The sequence below is a fragment of the Panthera pardus genome, unplaced genomic scaffold, assembly GCF_024362965.1.
Source record: "Panthera pardus isolate Hobbes unplaced genomic scaffold, ASM2436296v1 HiC_scaffold_16, whole genome shotgun sequence".
In the NCBI taxonomy this organism is placed as follows: domain Eukaryota; kingdom Metazoa; phylum Chordata; class Mammalia; order Carnivora; family Felidae; genus Panthera; species Panthera pardus.
In genome coordinates this window covers 72,853,369-72,874,925 of record NW_026526721.1, presented here as the reverse complement: position 1 = coordinate 72,874,925, position 21,557 = coordinate 72,853,369, and the positions used below count along the sequence as shown (strand labels likewise).

The 21,557-nt window shown below is 51.0% G+C and overlaps 1 protein-coding gene across 1 annotated transcript in view; it reads right to left on the bottom strand.

Annotated features, from left to right (window-relative positions):
* Positions 1 to 19,199, bottom strand: part of XXYLT1 (xyloside xylosyltransferase 1) — a 169,465-nt gene extending 150,266 nt beyond the window's left edge. Inside the window, 1 exon segment of the mRNA XM_019448788.2 lies at positions 18,592 to 19,199. Coding sequence (XP_019304333.1) covers positions 18,592 to 19,092 — 501 coding nt within the window. The 5' untranslated portion in view covers positions 19,093 to 19,199.
* Positions 19,200 to 21,557: the final 2,358 nt, after the last annotated feature.

Here is a 21,557-nt window from a genome sequence, read left to right as displayed (position 1 = left end):
CTGTAGGATAGAAAGCCAACAGAGTGGGCAACTGAGGAACATTACTGCTGAGTCCTGATTTTCAGATAGAACTTGTGGGCACAGGACCCACTCTGGGCCATGAGGTATTCCTTACAGAGAGTCAAGGAAGAGCTCCAGGGAACGATTCAAAAGAAGGAAAACACCACACACACAGAGATGTTCTCTGTGGCATATTTAGAGTGTGAAAAATCAGAAACTCCCAAAACAGTTTACAAGAGAAATATAATAATGCACTATAACCAGACAAACAATAAATACGAGATAAGACAGAAAGATGGGAAAACATTCTTGAGCTGCACCATCACGTGTGGGTCCCACAGTAAGTGAACCGAGCAGACAACCAAATGTCCCAGCTGTACCAAAAGTATGCCTGTGGGTGGGCAAGACTCAAAGGCGACATGGAAGAATAAAGATGGTTTATTAGAATTAGAGGCATAGTTTTATACTCTCACAGAAGCAGGTCATGAAGGGCTCTCAGTGGGGTCAGCTCCTTGCTCCCACCTGCCCACTCTCCGCCCCCCCAACCCACCCACTCTCTCCCCCTAACCCGCCTACTCTCTCCCCCCAACCCACCCATTCTGTCCCCCCAACCCATCCTCTCTCCCTGCAACCCACCCACTCTGACCCCCCAACCCACCTACTCTCTCCCCCCCAACCCACCCACTCTCTCCCCCAACCCGCCTACTCGCTCCCCCCCAACCCGCCTACTCGCTCCCCCCCAACCCACCCACTCTGTCCCCCCAACCCACCCACTCTCCCCCGCAACTCACCCACTCTGTCCCCCCAACCCACCTTCTCTCTCCCCCTCAACCCACCCACTCTCTCCCCCCGACCCACCTACTCTCTCCCCGCCAACCCACCCACTCTCTCCCCACAACCCGCCTACTCTCTCCCCCTAACCCGCTTACTCTCTCCCCCCACAACCCACAGCCCAGGAACCAGGCAGATTCCTTGAACGGAATGCTCTCGTGGGGCGGTAAGAATCCCCTTCCGTAATTCCAGGCTATAGCAAGCCCCGCAAAGATTTCCATAAATCCATTCCAGATGCTACACATGTCACAGAAAAGGGCTCGGGAGTCAACAGCTCCGGAAACCAAGAGGTTAAGCAGCAGGGTCATCGTATTTCATCTCCCAGAGCCAGCTGCTTGAGACACAGCTTTTGCTTTAGGTAAAGAGAAATGTTTTCATATTGTATTTGTTCTCACAGTCTAACAACTTTCTGAGCGATCCAGATTAGTTCATAACTCCAGTTGTGCACGTTTCTGATCAAAGCAAAAGCTGTTCCATGAGTCTGAAGAAGTAAACGGAATCAACCTCCAGAAACATCTTATGTCCTCCGCAAATACTGCTCACTAACCTCAATTAACTGTTTAGCTGTTTGCTCTTCACTAATGAAGGGAGTCACTAGCTGAGTTGAGTTTTAAACCGGCACACTTAGAAATGATGCTCTCAGACAACTCACAGTGGTGCCTGCCATCAGCTCACACCAGGAGGTCCATGGTAGACCGCAGGGTGACCAGTGTCCCTGAGGCTGGGCACTGTGTGACCACGCTGCCAGGGGGCAGCCCACATGCCCAGCCATTGCCCCTCGCCTTTCCACAGGCACAGCTGGACCCCAGTGGGTGATCAGGGACCTGAGATTTTGGCTATGACTCAGATGTCAGCAGTGGCTGACCAAGGATTGCCAGTTCTCCAGCACTCCATTCCCAGAGACCCAAGACCAAAGTCCCACCAAAATAACAATCACAGGGCACTGGTCCACTTCCCTCCTGGGGCATTTCCAAATCACTGTCTCCTCTCCAGGAGCCATTCTCTTGAGCAGAAAGCTTGTTCTTTTTCCACTGGGAGGAAACTGGGGACCGCAGGGTGTAACCCCACTGGGCTCAGTGACCATCCTGCTCTTACTTGGCATGTACACAGAATACAATAAAGTATGTGGGCCAGAGGATCTCTGTGCCAAACTTGCCCTTTTAGGAGACAAACCTGAGCACCCATGCAGCCAACTTGGGCGTGGCCACCTACAGCGGGATCTGACCTGTGACACTGGCTGAGCAGAGCAGGTGCAGACCAGCAGTGCAGGCTCATGAGATGGCATTCGGGGGGTGGACCCAGGCAGGGTCTGGCTGCTGGAGGTCAGGACACAGACCTGGACAGGATTCATGGGGAATAGGGCAGCCATGCCCAAGGTCCACAGAAGATACCTAGTATGTGCTGGGTACAGACAGATCCTTTAATTCCATCCCCACAACATTTTGAGGCAGGTGCAGGTAAGGAAGGAGTTCAGAGAAGGCAAACAGCTACCCACTGCCTCCTTGAGGGAGGAGCTGCATCCTGACCCAGACCCATCCACAGTCAGCACCATACTCATTCAAGAAACACATGCCCGCCCCCCCCCCCCGCCCCACCCAGGCTGTATTGGGAGGGGGAGCAGACACGCACTGCACCCTTGAGGCTTCCCATGTGGCAGCTTCACCAGCACTGCACACGAGGCCTTCAGAGAGCATGGGCTCTGCAGGTGGGGTGCTTGAGCTGCACCTTAAAGGCAAGCTGGGCAGCAAAAGAGCGGAAAAAGAAGTACCCTGAGCGCCTACTGTGTGCCATGCGGATCAGCTTACGTAATGGAGAGCCCGCTCCCTGACCCCCAGAGATCCTCATGACAGACACAGCAGGACTGGGGTTGATGGGGTGCAGACCCCGCAGGAGATGACAGTGGGATTCCTTACACCAGCCCCCCGGCTCTGGGGCCTGCACCCAAGGAGACCCACTCAGCTTCACCGCGGAGCGGCTGCTCAGTGGGGTGTGAAGCAAAGCCAGTCTGTGTAAACGACACACAGACGTGTGCAGGGCAGGGTGGGCGAGGCCCGAAAAATCGGTCAGGCTACGAACAAAAACAGAAGACAAACAGGCATACGGAGACCAGCACAATCCAGGACTGGCTTCAGAAACACAAAAAAGGGAAGGCAGGGGCAGGAGACCTGGGTTCCGGCCCTGAGCAAGTCGCTTGGCCGCTCTGGGCCCCAGTTTCCTCATAGGTTACATGAAGGGACAGGACTACACAACCTGTCTAGTTCTCTCCAGCGCTGACCTCCTATTACTTGCAGCCAAACCAGGGAGGTGGGGTTCCAAGCATCATGGTCCTCTGAGACCTACATGCTCACAGAGGCTCCCAGCTGGTTCTACAGGGCAGAACCTAGAGGAGGGAGGAGATCTGCCCCACACAGGCTCTGAGGTTCCCCTGCCCTTCGCAAGCCACCCAGCGGGCCCCGAACCTACTGACAAGGGGAAGAGGCCCCAGCAGGCAGCAAGCACGGGGCACCAGGCCTCCTGGGATCCCCAGCCCTCACGGAGCACTCCCTTTCAGAGATAGAATGACCCACCAAAATAAACAGACATCACAGGCACTAAGGCAGAGTGCTTAAGAGGCAGAAAGACTGCTCAGCCCCTTTAGCTGTATGGCTGTGAGCAAGCTACTAAACCCTCTTCGGGCTCAGGATCTGTGAAACCTCTGCCTAGGGGAGAATACCTCCCTCCTCAGAGGTCTGATCACTCTGAGGATTAAATAGAGGGAGGGGAGAATTTGGCGCGGCCCCTGTCACTTAAATGGTGGCAACGGCTGCTATCAACAATGACAATGGTAAATGTCTGAGAGAGCTTGCATGACTCCACACTCCAAGCCAGGGGTAAAGGCCGAGATATGAATCAATGTCTCCCAGAGAGGGAGGGAAGAGTCAGCAAGGAGGACCTGGTCAGAGCCATTCCATGAACTACACCAGAAAGAGGTGAACCGTGGCTTTAAGACCCACCCCCGATCTCTTACCCTCGCACTCAGGAAAGGTCTAGGAAGGACCTTGTTCCTTTATAATTTCTAGCACCCAGTTTCCACATGCCAGTAAGAGAGCCATGGAATATTATTCAGGGCTGAAACGTCCCTCCCCATCTTACAGATGAGACACTGAGGCTCAGAGACACTGAAAGGCCTTGTCAATGGCATCCAGGGTCAGAGAGAGCACTAGAACCCAGGAACATGATACCTGGGCAGGACTCTGCCCACCACACCTCAGCTCAAAGTGTCGGCCCCAGGTACCACCTACCAGCTGGGGGCTCTGGGCAGATCAAGAGGCCACAGCAGCCCTACCCTCTCTACCTGCATAAGGTGCAAGAGGTAAGTAAAACCCCAGGACAGAAACACAAGCCAAGCCCCTTCCACCTCCCCTAGACCAGCATCAGTATCTCTTCTTAGTAATACAAGGGAGATAGTTCTGAAACCCAAAAAGAATCTCCAACACACACCTGGCTCTTCCCAGCTGGTCTCAGGTTGGACAACTTCCTGTCTGGAGAACTTATAACAAAAGGCACAAGGAAGGCTTCTTTAAATCAAGAGGCTTCCATAGATGGCCAAGGACTCCAAATGTTGGCCAGACACGTGCTGACAGAATGTTGGAGAGGAACACGGACGCCCAGCAGCCCACTCCTCACTTCCCAGAGGCCCCAGGAGGCAGCCTCACAGCCTGCATTTGTACTTCGGTGCACAAGTATGCCGGCAAATTACCTCCTCCAGTTCACCAAACTTGTGCAGCCTCACTCTACCCTGAGCCCTGGGCTATATACTACATCCTGGAAACACAGAATGAAGGAAGACACAGCCCTGGCCTCCAGGAGCTTGCAGAGGGGCCGATTTCAGCAGAGTGGGAGCTCAGAGGAGAAGGGCCAACATAGAGATGGTCAGGACTGGCTTCCCACATGGCTGGAATCCACCAGAGCTTAATCTTGAAGAGTAAAAAGCTAAGCAGATAAAGAAGGGAGGGGTGGGCGTTCCAGGAGAGGAAGTGACTGAGCAGATTCTCAGGGGCACGAACGGCTCAGGGTGGACCAAAACTCTGGACAACTGAGTAAGGTAGAGCACTGTCAGAGAAGGCCAGGCCAGGCTCTGTGGCTCCTTCTGACTGTTCTGGAGTCCTGATTGCCCACTCTATGTCTGACCACCGCCAACCAGCCAGAAAGCCAAGCACTCACTCAGCCAGATGGCCCTTCTCCTTCTGGTCATGACTCTCCTGCCAGGTACAAGAGACAAGGCCAGTCTATTGCCCCAGCTGCCTCAGTTTCCCCCTCTGTAAGATGGGGAACTTACTATGCATGCCCATCCCCAAAGCTCCCTGACTGCCACAGACAGACCCTATATCCTCACAAGGCCAGTCTCAGGCACACCAGGAGTCCCCTGCCCTGTGTCTTCCTGCCCCCCAGACATCAGGTGGTCTGGGGCACCCTGAGCAAAGCTTGCACTACGCCTAATCCTGCACAGGTTTTTCAAACAATGACTAATCCACTTGTCCATCTGCCAAAGCCTACAAAGCCCCTCAGATTCCCACACCGACCAGGACTCAAAGAGCCTGGCCATCTGGGCAGGTTTCACAGAACTACATCCCAGACTACCATGATGATCTGGCAAGAGCAAGGGCCCTGCACAACACTCAATAGAGTATGAGCCACAAACGGTAAGGCCCAAGACCCTGCTAGGAGGGATGGGTGGGAACGAGGGATATGAGCAAGTTCTGGGGATAGGTAGGTCTCTCCAGTAGCCTGGCTTTTCAGAACCATTTAGGGGCGCCTGGGTGGCTCAGTCGGTTAAGCATCCGACTTCAGCTCAGGTCACGATCTCACGGTCCGTGAGTTCGAGCCCCACGTCGGGCTCTGGGCTGATGGCCCAGAGCCTGGAGCCTGCTTCCGATTCTGTGTCTCCCTCTCTCTCTGCCCCTCCCCCGTTCATGCTCTGTCTCTGTCTCAAAAATAAATAAACATTAAAAAAAAAATTAAAAAAAAATACAATAAAATAAACCACTTATACTTATTATTTGACAGAATTCTCAAAAACTTTATGAACAATTACTGTGTGCAATCAGACCATGAAAACAAATCAAACACCATTAAAAAGAGATAAACAAATCTGAATAATGCTTGTTTATAGTTTACTATAAACAAGTTTGAGATGGAACCTTCTAGAAACTTCTAGAAAGGAACATTCACAGAGAAGACTCCATCCCTCAAAAGACACAGGAGGATCATCCATGTTGCCTACACAAAGACTATAAAGGGCAGGCTCCAGCTTCATCATCATAACAGGAAACAACAGCACCCACTCCAGAACACAGGCCAAATCAAGCTGGCATTTGCTGAGCCTCTGCCCAGAGCCAGGCATGTGCTAGGCACGCTGGGGAAGGGAAAGATGAAGACTGGGGCCTCATCCTCCCAGCAGAAAAGAGAAAGCAAGGGCACAACTGAACACCAAATGAGGCAAGTATCCAGTGTTTTCAGTGGAGCATACACAGTGCATTGTTAAGAGCAGTTGGGGGTTGGAGGGGAGGATCAGAGAAGAAGAAGAGAACACTGTAGTCTGGGAAACTGAAGAAGACTCAAAAGAACATGAGGACACCCTGTGCTATAGTCTGAATGTTTATGCCCCTGCCCCAAATTCCTATGTTGAAATCCTAAATCCCAGTGTGATGGTGTTTGAAGGTGGGGCCTTGGGGGAGTTGCTTAGGTCATGGGGGCGGAGCCCTCACGAATGGGATTAGTGCTCTTATAAAACAAACCCCATGTGAGGGCACAGCAAGAAGCTGGCAGTCTACAACCCAGAAGAAGGACTTTGCTGGCACCTTGCTGGTACCCTGGTCTTGGACTTCCAGCCTCCAAAACTGTGAGAAATAAATATCTCCTTTGTTTTTAAGCCACCCAATCTGTAATATTTTGCTACAGCAGCCCCAACAGACTAAGACATCATGAAATAAACATGGGCAGAATGCGGTTTTGCAAGCCAGTTCCACTGCCCTCCGACTGAATCAGTAAGCATTGTGCCTTCTAAAGTGATGAGGGAAGAGTCCCTCCTCCCAACACACTACTTAGGAACCATTAGTAGCAGTCACCATTTATTACCCAGCCACCTGCTGCAGGCCAGGCCTCCAGCTGCCTCATTTTATCTCACAGCCACCTGTAAGATCATGTCTGAGGGGAAAGAGGTCAGGGGATTATATCTGGGGCCCTGCTGTTCCCAAATGTCACAGACTCCGTTGGAACACAGGTCTTGGGCTCCAAGCCATGTGCTCCTGCCCTGGCTGGCACAGTACAGACTCTGCTGGTGGCAGAAGTGGTGATGAGCTCCAGTGAGGAGAGGAAGAGGAGGCCAGAGGCGGAAAGTGTACTCCCAGGCTGGCCAGACCAGCGCAGGGCAACAGAGGCCAGCCTCCAGGCTCCCTCCAGCCTCTGTCCCACCAGCAGGAGGATCACTTCATGAGGCTGCTTAACAGTAATCACCCCAATAAATAAAATAAATGGCTTCAATTTAAAGCACATTATGTTAACAGCAGGCTTTGTGCCAGCTGACGGAGCCTGGCTCCACTGCTCAGAACAAGCACCTAGAACAGGGATGGGTACACAGCGCTGCCTCCAGTGAAAAGCCCTGCTCCACACAGTCAAGCAATAGGGACACAGTGACCGCCCCACCAGGAGGATCATGCCCCTCACCCCACCACGTCTGCGTGGCAAGACTGGAGGCTCCCACCACTCCCCCAACTTTCCACCGAGGGCCAAGCAGGATACCTGGGGCACAGACAGAGCACAAGGATCTCTCAGGAGCTCCAGGTGGGGAAGAGGGACTGCTCTTTCCCCCAGGGGGCAGGCCGCCCCCCCTTCTCCCAGAGGGCCCATCCATGCTAGGTGTGATGTGGATCCTGGGTGGATGCACCCTGGGAAGCTGAGAGGCTGTAGGCAGGGCCCAGCTGAGGGTCACTTGGCGGGGACAAGGGCAGGCCGGAGGAGGCTCGTGATGCGCAGACACCCAGCCACCACCGCCCCCATCCACACGGGTCCCTCGGACTGCGACGCCAGGAAGCACTGATGTCTTCTCCATCCGGACGCAACCATCCAGCTTCTGTTTCATCTACCTTTTTCAAACGGCCTCATCAAAGCTGGTTTACACCGGGCACAGGAAGGAAATGACTGCCCACGATCGCCGGGCAGACTCCCTTTCATTTCAATCTTCCTTTCCAAAACCTGGGGGGAGAGGGCGAGACGCTTGTGGAGAAAGAACAAAAACAGCTCTGCGTGCGCCCCAGGCTTCCGTGGTGGGAGAGCAGTGAGGGCGGGCGGCTCCGGCGCGGCACCGGGCCCAGTCAAGCAAACACGAGGCAGGGGCGCCCTCCAGTGGCCACGCGGAGAGCCACACGCGGCTCCTCGGGCCTGGGAGGGGACCCTGCTGGGCAGGCGAGCAGCTGCCCCCTTACTGCGTCTCAAGAACAGGGCCAGGACAGGCAGGGGTGGCTGGGGGCCCAGTGTGGGCTGCACTCCTGTAGCTACTCTAGCCTCCTGACCTCCTGGCCTGGAGACCTACGCACTTATTCTAGCGCCGGAGCTCCCTCCAGCACATACCCCCAAGCAATGGACACACCACATGGGTTCACTCCAGGGATACAGCTCCCCTAGGACTGACCCCTCAGTCCCTCTCAGGTACAAGGCTGCTGGAAAGCTAGCCCCCAACAACCAGCAGGACTCTGGCCTCCCCTTCCCAGCCAGAAAGATCCGTGGGGACACAGTGCAGTGAGGCCTATTTGGAATGGGTGAACACAGACAGGCCCAGCACCTGGCAAGCTCTGCCGGGGGTGGGGGTTAGGGTGAGCTGGCTCTCAACCCGCTCTCCCAAAAGGGAGCAGAGGCTGCTGATTACACTGATGCCCAAACAGAAGACGGAAGGGCCGGGGCTGATTCTAACCCCAGCTCTGTGTGGCACTGAATAAGTCATTGCCTGCTCCACCCCAGGTCTGCCAGCTCACTGGGAGGGCACTGTACCCAGAGGTTCGGAGTTTCCTTCCAGTTCCAAAACTTGGTGGTTCTGCAGTGTTCTGGGAAGGCAAGGGAGAGTTACCAGCTCGGTCTTTGTTCAGTTTGATGTAATTGGGGCCTCCAGGCAGGGGGACGATACAGATTTCGAGGTGGGCTATGGCCCAGCCCTCACTGGCTCCCACTCTTGTGGGCATCAACCCCTCCCTAAAGCATGTCACACAGTCCAGCCCCAAGACTTTGTTTGAGACCTCAGGTAAGTCAGCTGACCTATCAGCCTCGGGGGCTCCTCCCCTGTCACAGTAAGGCTCAAGTGAGACGTTTGTAAAAGCATTTTTATATACGCTAAAGCACTGAACAAATGTTACAATTATTCTCCTAATCAAGTCTTCATCCGAGTAACACCACCTCATTGATTTTAGGGACAACGTTACTATACACATTGGAAATTTCTAAACTGTATGCTTCAGAATATAAGCGTTTCCAGAGATGCTGTAACATCTTTCCAGGTGGGGAGGGGAGAGTCAAGACACCTGGTCTTTCTTGTAAAATGCATTTTGGTAAACACATAGGAAAAATACCAAATACATTTACACAGTTGTCCTTATCAATATATAATCATCTCACCATTAGTCATTAGGAAAATGCAAATCAAAACCAAAACGGGATGCTACTTAACAACATTGAGAATGGCTATGATCAGAAAGACAGACAAGGGGCGCCTGGGTAGCTCATTTGGTTGAGTTCTGACTCTTGATTTTGGCTCAGGTCATGATCTCCCCATTCATGAGATCGAGCCCCATGTCAGGCTCCACACTGTGAATGTGGAGCCTGCTTGGGATTCTCTCCTCTCTCTCTGCCCCTCCCAACTCATGCACCCCCACGCTACTCTCAAAATAAATAAATATTAACCAAAAAAAGACAGCAAGTGCTGGTGAGGATGTGGAGAAACTGGAACCCTCATACCCTGCTGGTAGGAATGAAGAATGGTGTAGCTGCTTTGGAAAACAGTCTAGCATTTCCTCAAAGGCTAACATATGACCTAGGCATTCCATGCCTGAGTATATACTCATGCATACACATAAAAACTCACAAACAAATGTTCACAGCAGAATTATTCACAATAGCCAAAAAGTGGAAACCACCCAAATGTCCCTCAATTAATGAACGGATAAATGTGGCCTGTCCATACAATGGAATATTATTCAACCATAAAAAAGAATGGCGTACTGATACGTGCTAAGTGAAAGAAGCCAGATACAGAAGGTCACATACCGAATGAGTCCATTATTATGAAATGTTCAGAACAGGCAAATTTATAGAACTAGAAAGCGGTTTCATGCTTGCCAGTGCGAGATAAAAAGGGGAACGGGGAGTGACTGTTAATTGGTACAGGGCTTCTTTTGGGGGTGATGAAAATGTTCTGGAATTAGTGGTCATGGCTGAACAATCTTATGAATATTAAAAACCACTGAACTATTTTAAAGGGGTGAGGTTTATGGCATGTAAATTCTATCTCCATTTAATTGCAAAAAAAAAAAAAAATGTGGTTATCTGTCTTTTGAAAAATGATCTATGGGAACAGAAAACAGAACACAGTGAGGAATTACTGATGTCCAAAGCCTGAACGTTCCATTTGCACACTGAGGCCTTCAGAGCATTTACCAATAACCCATATATCAGTGTGATTCATCTAGAGGATGATCCCTGACCTATGTTATGGGTTTTGCCTTCTAATTTTAACACATTATCAATGTTATTATCTGTGAAATTATCAGAGTCTATTGTATAGGATACGATAATACCACATTCCTTACAGATCAATGACTGAAGTTTTTCATGAGAAGCATGCATTGATACACAAAATACTAGTTATTTTATGAACATATTCTAATTTAAAAGACTTCCACTAGTAAGTGTGTTTGGTAGATAACACTGTTCTCTAAATTCTATAGTATAAAATGTCAGCCAATCTTTTTTTGTTTGTTTGTTTATTTTGAGAGAAAGAGAAAGTGCTCGTGCTCACACCCACACGTGAGCAGGGGAGAGGCAGGGACAGAATCCCACGCAGGCTCTGCACTCAGCACAGAGCCCAACGGGGGGCTCCAACTCATGAACTGTGAGGTCATGACCTGAGCCAAAATCAAGAATTGGACACTTAACTGACTGAGCCACCAGGTGCCCCTTATCCTACCTTTCCAAACAGCCTCTCATTTCAGGATGTGTTTTTTCCAATCACCTCCTTCCCAGACTGTCTAACTTATTCACGTTTCATTCCAATGCAAGGTGCCCACTACTCTGGCAGGCCGATGAAGCTGCATTTCAGTGTCACCTATTTGTCAACAGCTTCCTCAGTAAGACAGCCAGCATGGAGGTCTTAACGCTTCTTTCCAGCCCCGGCTAGGGGCTGAGGTGCTCATCTTTTCAAAGCCACTCAGTTTTGCTCATGCAGAAACCCTGGAAATGCCCCCATGTGTGCAAAGAGCCTCTGTCCAGCCACCCTAGTCCTCAGCATTCGCTCCTCCTGGAATCCAACAAGTGCTTTAAGTGCGGAAAGCACGTGGCTTCTTATTCCTAACTTGTCATCTGGGGACTGAGCAACCCAGCCTCATGCTGAGGAAGACGGGGTTTACAGGAGAGGGGCAGATCACGGAGAACTGTGGTAGGATTTCCTGGGTTTAACTAACACAGCCATCAGTCCATCAACTGTGAATATTTACTGAGCACTTTGAATGTGCCAGGAGCTGTGCTAAGAAGATAACGGTGACGGGGGGAAGAGGGAGCATCTCTGTTCCCACTGTTTCGTGTCTTCTGCGCTCCTGGCCTCTTGCTCTCCACTGTGAACACTAACACCTCCCTTCAGGCAAGAGAAGAAACTGATCTGATGGGTGAATTTGGAAGGCATGCCTGCCCTGGCCCCTTCCTCTCCCCTCTTCTGGAATTACCTGCGGAGAGCCTGCCCATCCCCGCAGGGAGGCCAGTGACTGTCCAGGGATGCCTGTCCCTCCAGAAGTTTGTCTGATTCTTGTGTTGCAGGTTAGCAGGCTGCCTGTCCAAGTCTATCACCTCCAACTTAGGCCAGAAGCAGGCAGGAGTGGCACTGACCGGGTTCCTGCCAACCTCCGTCAATGAAGAAGGTAAGTGCTGTCCCTGCCTTCCTGGAGATTATATTCTAGTAGGGAGAGGTAGCCTGCGAATAAGTGAGGATTGTTATTTTCTCAAACATGAGGAGCACACTCCCACGTGCAGTCTTCCCTGCTTAGAGTTCTCCCTTCTAGATGTCCAAAGGTCCACATGCTCACTTCCCTCAGTCCCTGCTCAAACGTCACCTCATTGGCGGGGCCCTTCCTGACCACCTATACCAAACAGCCATCTGCCCACCCCCAACACGTACACTCCCCATGCCCTTTACCTTCTCTAAACTTCTCACTGACTGGCTCTACATATACTTGATTTTTTGTTTCAAGTCTCTCTCCCACAGCTCCCCCACAACCCCAGAATGTAAGCTCCACCAGGGCAGAAACTCTGTTCCATTCCCACTGGTCACAGGCACAGGATAAGCGCTCAACATCTGTTGAGTGAATGAACAAATGAGGATGTGCTACCAGGCAGGTGAGGGGAAAGATAATGAGGGCTCAGGTGAGGCTGCGTTAGAAAAGGGGTTTTGGGAAGGCCTTCCTGGGCGGCTACCATCTGAGGGATGACACAGTGACAGAACAGGAGAAACACCACAAAGCAGCAGTACTGTGAGCAATACTGGTGAGCCCTGCCAGGCCTCTGCAGGGAGCTGGCCACCCCACAGAGAAAGGAGCGGATGACCATGGGTCCTGTCGGTGCTGAGGTCCCCAGGAGCTCTGGGGCCTGCTCACCGTGGTGATCTCCCCAGAAGTCAGCAGAGTGGGACCGTGCTAGGAGACTGCCCCCGTAGCAAGAGACAAAGCAGTACTGGGCTAAGTGCTCTACAGAATGGCAGCATCTCATCCTCACTGCTACATGGGAGGTGGGTGTGTGAGCCTCACTTACAGAGGAAGCTTCGGGGGATTACCCACCGTCACCCAGCTAGTAACTGGCCAGCTGGGGCTGGAACTCAGAGCTCACTCCCTCAGGACCATCTCCTGTCCGACCTGCTGAGTTTTACAGCAAGATAAGCTGTATATAAATGTGACACTAAGCGATGTGGGTTCCTGGATGGCAGGGGCTGTGCCTGACCCATGTCTGTGTCCCCATAGCTGTGAACCCAGGGTCCCATGGATAACACGTGCTTGGTGATGCCCCAGGTGGGCTCCTGAGGGGACAGGGATGGCTGGTTGTCTACCCTGAAACCTGCTCTCCTCCCCTTCCTATTAACTGGACCCCTATTTTTAACTGAGCCCTCTTTGATTCTCCCTCCATCCTGCTACCACAATACAGATGTGATGGCTAAAGCGGTAGCAGCCATCCTGGCCCAAAAGGACAAGGGCCACTCCCCAGTAACAGTGAAACAGGGAGCTGCAAGGAGCCTAGGACACTGATGACTTCACGAAGCCCCCACGCCACCAAGAATGGCTAGCTCTGAACCTCCATTCGGATGAGAAATAAGGCTCAATCTTGCTGAAGCCGGAACAGTTTGGGGTTTCTGGCATATTCTATGAAACTGAATATGGCAAGGAAGGCTTATGAGAAAGGTAAGTCTTGACCTAAGTTTTAGAAGAGCAGGATTCCTCCTGACAAACAGAATGAGGCAACAGATGGCTCAGAAGCAGAGTGAGCAAAACCCCATGTGAAGGGACAGCTTTTCCCCCAGCCTAGGGAGGAAAGGCTGGGGAAGGAAGCCGAAGTCAGCTGCAGCAGGTCTAGAATTTGGAGAAGCCTGAGATGACAGTTCGCCAGGAGTCAGGAGGTTCTGAGGGGAAGTCATACCATAAAAGCATTTTCACAAGATGAATGTAGCAGTCTTTCCCAGGCCAGCAGAACTAGGACAGCCTGGATGACAGAGAGCTGTTCAGCCAAATGTTTCCTGAATGCCTATGTGCCAGGCGTCGTAGAGAACATACCTGACCTGGGTAAGAAAGATGGACAGGACGGCCCAGCTGCTCCTCCATCCCTTACAGCAGTGACTCCCGTGCCTGCCTCTGCAGCTCTATACAAACTCGGGTTCCCAGGCCCCACCCAGGAGATTCTGACCCACAGGCTGGGACAGGGCCCAGGCTTCTGAACCTTTCTTTTTCTTATTTATTTTGAGAGAAAGAGAGAGAGACCACGAGTGGGGAGGGGCAGAGAGAAAGAGAGGGAAAGAGAGAGAGTCCTAAGCATGCTCCATGCCCAACGCAGGGCTCAAACTCACAAACTGTGAGATCATGACCTGAGCAGAAATTAAGAGTCAAGACACTTAAGCAACGGAGCCACCCAGGCGCCCCCAGGATCCTGAATTTTTAATAAGCATGCCCAGGTTGACTGTGATGCAGTCAGTCCATGGAGCTGTTACACAGGCCAGAAGCAGCTCCTAACCTGACCTTGGAACACAGTGGGTTTGGATGCTTATTAAATATGTGAACAGATGACAGACTTCCATACTGTTAGGGGACAAACTAGATTTAGAAAGACTTTCAGTAATAATAGAAACAAGGGGACAGCTGGGTGGCTCAGTCAGTTTAGCATCTGACTCTTGACTTTGGCTCAGGTCATGATCCCAGGATCATGGAATTGAGCCCTGCATCAGGCTCCACACTGAGAGTAAAGCCTGCTTAAAATTCTCTCTCTCTCTCTCTCTCTCTCTCTCTCTGTCTCTGTCTCTCTCTCTCTCCCCCTGCCCCTCTCCCCAACTTGTGCTCTCTCTAAAATAAAATAATAATCATCGACACAAGATTTTTCTGGTTAAGTGAATGGTTTTTTAGCTAATATTTAATTACCCAAAATATAAGGCCACTAATAATGTTCTGTGATCTATTTCTGCAAGCATCTCAGCTAAAAGGTATTTCTGTTTCACTTGAAAATGGCCTTAGAAGAGACCTCCGGGTGTGAGAACATTTCCATGCTGGCTCACTGTAGCTCTGCTCTGCATCTTACAGACGTGGTGGAGTCCAAGAGCCCACCCTGAGGGTGGAGGCTATCTCCAGATAGTTGGGTAGGCAAGGAGCTGCCTTCCTGTCCCCAAGATGTTCTAACATACTTCAAGGCAACTCTCCCTGGGAGTGAACTGTCCTTATCACCTTACCTGCTAGAAGATAAAGTGCTACTTAAAGAGGAAACATGGCACAAAGGGAGAGACAGTGGCCCAGGACATGGGTCTAGTCCTAGCCAGGTCAGTAACCCCCCAAGTGGCCTTGGGCAAGTCTCCTCACCCATTACGTTATATGCTCTTAAAGGTCCCAGGCCTGATGCAGCCAGGGTGAGAATTTCTACAGTTTCCTTCTTCTTAATTAATACCAAAAGGACAATTCTCAGTATAAAATGCACTCCCAGAGGCACCTAGGTAGCTCAATCGGTTGGGTGTCTGATTATTGATTCCGGCTCCAGTCATGATCCTAGTTTGTGAGGTTGAGCCCCAAGTTGGGCTCTGTGCTGACAGTGTGGGGCCTGCTTGGGATTCTCTGTCTCCCTCACTCTCTGTTCCTCCCATGCACACACGCATGTGTGCACACTCACTCTCTCTCTCTCTCTCTAATATAAATGTTTTTTTTAAAGAGCACTCCAGGGCGCCTGGGTGGCTCAGTCGGTTAAGCATATGACTTTGGCTCCGGTCATGATCTCATGGTTCACAAGTTCGAGCCCCACATCAGGCTCTTTGTCAGCACAGAGCCTGCTTTGGATCCTCTGCCTCCCTCTCTCTTCCCCTCCACTGCTTACTCTTTCTCTCTGGCTCTCAAGACAATAAATAAAGGGGCGCCTGGGTGGCTTGGTCGGTTGAGCGTCCGACTTCAGCTCAGGTCAGGATCTCAAGGTCCGTGAGTTCAAGCCCCGCGTCGGCTCTGTGCTGACAGCTCGGAGCCTGGAGCCTGCTTCGGATTCTGTGCCTCCCTCTCTCTCTGCTCCTCCCCTGTTCATGCTCTGTCTCTGTCTCAAAAATAAATAAACGTTAAAAAAAAAAAAAATTATAAATAAATAAATAAATAAAAATTAAAAAAAAAAAACTGCATTCCCATATGTAAGGCATGATGTTCAGTGCTGGGGATACAACACTTAAGTCAGTGTCCATGCCCTTTGTCTACTTTGTCTTGAAAGGTAGACAAATAATTCATTCAATAATTATATAATTACAACAATGATAAATGTTACCAAGTACTTGGTGCTATGAGAGTGTGTAATGGGTGCTCAGGAAGGTTTACCAAGGAAATAACATTTACACTGAGACCTGAAAGCAGAATTTAGGGAATAGGGGTCAGGGTAGGGGTGGGGGCAGAGGTGCTCCAGGCAGAGGGAAAAGCCTATGTGAAATGATGCCAGAAGAAGCATTCCTTTCAGGAATATTCCAAACCTGAGGAAGAACTAAGATGCCCAATAAAATGAAGCAAACCTTTTAGGACCATACATTTAAAGAAAAAAAGAGCACCTTTTATCACAAACAGAAAACAGACTCATAAAATGTGAACTCAAAAGTAACAGGAACAATTTTACGCTGACACTGATAAACTCTTATCTGACCACAGCCATCCAGCTACAAAGCCCCCCGACCCTCATTTGTGATGCCTCAACACAGGTGGGATCAATTCCCTCAGGTCATCCGCAGCTGCTTCCAGGCCTTGGTGACCTGTGGCTGTCAGAACTGAGCACAGCAGAGGGAGGGAGAATGAAACGCAGACACCACGATGGGAGCCTGGCCCTAAAGCCAATATTTCTGGCGCTGAGTATGCACCAGGCATCATGCACGGGGATGGGAGATAAGACCTGATACATTCATAGCACCAGGGTATGCGAGGAAGACGTGCCTTGCAGATGGGGGTTCCCCGGGAGGCTCCAAAGAGGGAATGACATCTGAAGATGGCCAAACAGTGTGAACTACCTCTGTGCACCCAAACGCGCCTCTGTGCACAGACCGCAGCACAACATAGCAAAGGCCTGGAAGCTGGAAAGCCCTGAGTGCACAAGAAGCTGTGGCTGGAGCTCGAGATAAGGGGACAGGTAAAGATCTGGAAGTCTGCTTCCTCTGACTCCGTAAAGTGAAAAGATGACAATGCTGGCCTTCAGGGTGGTGTTTGGAGACGCGGTCAAATCCCAGCTCTGCCCAGAACAGCCCTTTGATCACAGGCTTTTGGCTTTCTCCCTTGAACCAACACAGAGTTTCTCAAGCATTAAAGTCCTAGGGATCACGTGGGACAAGTTGCCAGGTGTCACCCTGAGATCCCAATTAGGTAAACCGGGATGGGCCCCAGAGTGAAAAACCCCAGATCAGACAGTAGGTCCCAAGGACCTGAATTCTTGGCCTCCTACAGCATGAAGTCCATGGCCCAACTGCCCTTCCCTGATTACGGTGAGCTCCAGACAGGCTCATTTGCTCTGGGCAGGACACAGACCTTGTATGCTATGGGGGGGAAGCAGGAACAAAAAGCTGTGGAGGGCTGGGCACAGATTGTCCCCAAGTCTAGGGACATTCCCAGGGGAGATGAAAGCTAAGTAAAGAGTGGCCAAGGGTCCAGGAGGAAAGGAAGGACATCCTGGGCAGAGAGCTTGTGTAAAGGCACATTCAGCACAGTCAAGATCTAAGGTGCACACAGGCGGACAAGAAGCCAGGTTGGAGAGGAGGGCTAGGCCCACAACACAGCCCACCTAGAAGCTGGGGCTTGATTCTGCAGGTAACGAAGAGCTACCAAAGACCCCGGAACCCTACAGGATCCTGGCAGCAGCTCCCCTTGTCACTCACTGGGCACAAACACATGGAACATTATTACTCTTGCTTCACTGCTCCTTCTCCCACCATCAGACTTCATCCTTTAGGATCACCTACTAGTCCTACCCAAAAATCAGAATTTGGATCCCCTCTGTGCAACCATCAGGTCAAAATGAGGCTAGCAATTTGACTGAAGTAATTAACACTAAGTCAGGAACAGTATCTCTGACAAGCAGAGCCAGGAGATCAAGGGAGATGATGGGGAGATATGGGAGCTGCCACGGAGGCAGTTTGGTCCAGCCTGGGACAAGGTGGCCAGCTCTGTTGTGCTCTCCCCAGATCATACATATCTGTACCTCTTAGGGCTTTCTCTTCCTCCCTGAGAGGAACTGGTGGCTTCTCTAAATGGGTTTGTGACCCTCGAGAGTAGGGAAGAAGACAGAGAGGGGATGAGGTAGTTCACACTGGGTTTGGGCTTAGACAGTTCTGACCGAAATACCATAAGAGCTATGAGAATGTCACTGCGATTTCAGCAATTCAAGCGACCTAAGACCTGTCCAGCAGACTCTGCACAGAATGACTACTGGTGCCTTCAAATGACCTGGTCCAACCTAAAAAGTCAAAGACTGAGTAGAATGAAAAGAAGTGCAGACAGTGAAGACAGTGCTGAATCCTGCAAGGCTACCAGAGAGGGGGGCGAGCCAATTCTAGAGGGAACAGGGACTTAGTGGGGGGAGACCGGGTCAGGGGTAGTCGGTTGACACCGCGGCTCCACGGCTCCACTCCAGCACCAGCCGAGTGCATTGGACTCCCGGACACGCCCCCCGGACGTCGCCCCCAGCTTACAGCAAACACCCATTTCGGGCAAAGCGAGAAGAATGGCGGGGGGAGGGGGCGGTGGTGGGCATCCACCGGGAACCCTCAGCCGCGGCCCCGCTCACCTTGCACTTGAAGCCGGCGGCGGGCGGCAGCAGCTCTCGAAGCAGGGCCTTGGCCACCTCGCGGCTGGCCTCCTCGCTCACGAAGTGCAGGTTAAGCACCTCGTGCGCCTCGAACTTAGCGAGGCGCAGCAGGGAGCGGAGCGCGACGCGGGCCTTGGCCTGCAGCGCGGCATTGTGTTCCGCCTTGGTGAACATCATCAGCAGGTGATAGTCCACCGGTCCGGCCACGCCGCCCTCCAGGCTCTTGGCCTTGGCGCCCGGGGCCGGCGCCACGGAGCCCCGCGCCACCTCCGGTGCGGGCGGCGTGGGCGCGGCAGGGGCCCCGGCGCGGGCCTCCTTCAGCCTCTTGGTGGCGCTGGAGAAGGTCTCCCGGCCCGAGCCGAGGTAGTAGAAGGCACAGACGGCCAGCGCTGCGGCCAGCAGAAGCGCGCAGTAGTGGGAGCGCACAGCGCCCAGGCGCGCCATGGCCCGAGCGCATGGGGGCCCGCCTCGCCGACCCATGCGCCACGGGCCGGCGGACCGAGCAGCCGGGGAGGGAGAGCCGAGACCAGCACCCTGGCAGCCACTTAGTAGCCTAGGCGGCGGACAGCGGCCATAACGGGGGCGGTGCCGCGCTGCCCGGAGCCAATCCTCGGGCGCTGATGCGCGGAGAGGCGGAGCCAGGGCCGCCGGGCAGCCGCTGGGTCCTAGATTTAGAGCGATTCGAGCTGGGAAGGACCGAGCGGGCGGGTAAGTACTCAGACTTGGAGAAAGCCAGCCGGCTGTAAGGTCTGTTAAAACTGGCCGTCCTAAATATCTAGCCCCAGACGCTAGATATCGAAGCTGAGCCTTGAAAGGCATAGAGGCGCCCCAACGCAGGACCTTCGGTTAGCAAAACCACAAAACTGGACGCAGAGAGAGGAGAAAATTTTATCTCTATACCTTTCTGCCCCGAATGTTTGCAGGCTTTGAGCCCTCTCCCCAACTCCCTCCCTTCACACCTGGGAGACTGGCTGGGGCTAGGGAATTTAAACTCGCCAGCTCCTTCCTCATTCACGGTAAATGAGGAATTTCCTTGGGGTGGAAATGGCCTGCCCAGGGCACGGGCACCTGAGGCCGAACGAAGGCTATGTGAAGGATGTGGCCAGCAGGGGGATCCCGCTGCCCACGACTTCGGGAGAGACTCCTGAGCCCCAGGCGAGTAACGCCAGAGATGAAGTCTTTTTTTTTTTTTTTTTTTTTTTTAACTGACTTGAAAAGAGCCTTAAGATGTACCAGGTAGTGTTTCAAAACTTTAACTGAGGCATACTGAGGTAACTTGCCCAAGGTCACAGAGTGGCGGTTTTGACCTTAGATAGTTGGACACTGACAACTACCCCATAAAAAACTCATTAACTTCAGTCTTCTAAGGACTGACGATAATACCATAGCATTTAAACATGTACAAATGATCTGCATGCTTGATAGACGTGGAAGCGAATGCACATGCACTGGTGAATTCTCACTCAGCAGTTTATTGTGCCATGCCGTTATTGGTCAAAGCATGGTACCCAGAACCACAATTCATCTCATTTTTAACTCTTGTTCGTTTCAATCGGGATAACACTTTTCTGAAAAAATACTGGAGCTCTGAAGCAAGGTTAGCAACAAATTCAATACATACTAGTCATCTTGTGTGTTGAGCGGAGCCCTGATACCTGAATTAACTCACTTGCATGATAGGCTCTTACTTGAATTCATTTAATCTACACAACCCTAAGAAGAGGTATTATTTGCACTTTACAACTGAGGAAATTGAGATTCAGAGAAGTATATTACCCAAAGCTAGTTGGCTAGTAAGCAATGGAATCGGATCTCAACCCAAGTCTTAACTGCTTCTCATGCCCAGGTTTTCAGCCAAGATTAGCACTGAAAGCAATAATTCGAGCTCTGAATTGTATTTTACCACAGCTTTTAGCAGACACTGTGGTTACAAGAGCAAGCTCTCCAAGTTAAGAAAGCTGGAAGTCCAGCTCTAGCAATGCAAATTATTAGACGTCAGGCAAATTACTTAATCTGAGCTGCAGTTACACCCATACGTAAAACAGGGCTATTATGAGCACCTACGCCGCCTAGGGTTATGAGAGAAAATACACAAGAAGTAGTTAAAACTGTGCCTGACAATTAGCAAACAATATAAAGTATGCTAGAAACACCAAACTCTACAAGAAGTCTAAATATCCAAGTGCCAAAATACAATCCAGTAACCATAGCTTTACTAAGGTAATTACAAATACCAAACCATAAATCTCCATTAAGACTTTAGTATATGCTCCACAGAACCCCCACAGCAGTGTGCTACAGCTATATTATTGTCGTAATTGTTGTTCATTAATAAGAGAAAAATAATTCCTCTTGGTGCCTTTTAGCCCCCCCTCCCCCACCTACACCATCAATAACACGGCTTTTCCTTCCACCACTTATTCTAGAATTTATTCAAATATTTTATTTTTCAGACCTTTATAAGATCACTACTCCCAGAATTCATGGATAAGAAATGAATAACAAGACAGTTTAAATTTTACATACAAATTCTGTAAACACAGGAACATACTCGAGACTAGTCTCATCTCCATTTTGTAGCTTCTTCATTCCAATTATTTAACCATAAAAAAAATTAACATTGCAGCTTCCTGAAATATATTGCTGACTGGAAACTAAATCAATTGGTTGAATGAAGGTAGCCAGTCGTTTATTCAAGAGGTAACAAGTGACGACTATATGTCAAGCACAGTAGCATCTGAGAATACAGCAGTGAAAAGAAACAGAAGTCTCCGCCCTCACGGAGCTTATATTCTAGCAGGGGAAAACAGAGATTAGAAATGTGTAGTGTGTCAGATGGTGACGTGGGCTGTTTTCTAAGCCCATAGCTGGGTATATAATGACATGGCTAAATACACAAAGAACTTTGGTAACCACAGGAACTCTTCAGTTCTAACTGTAACTTC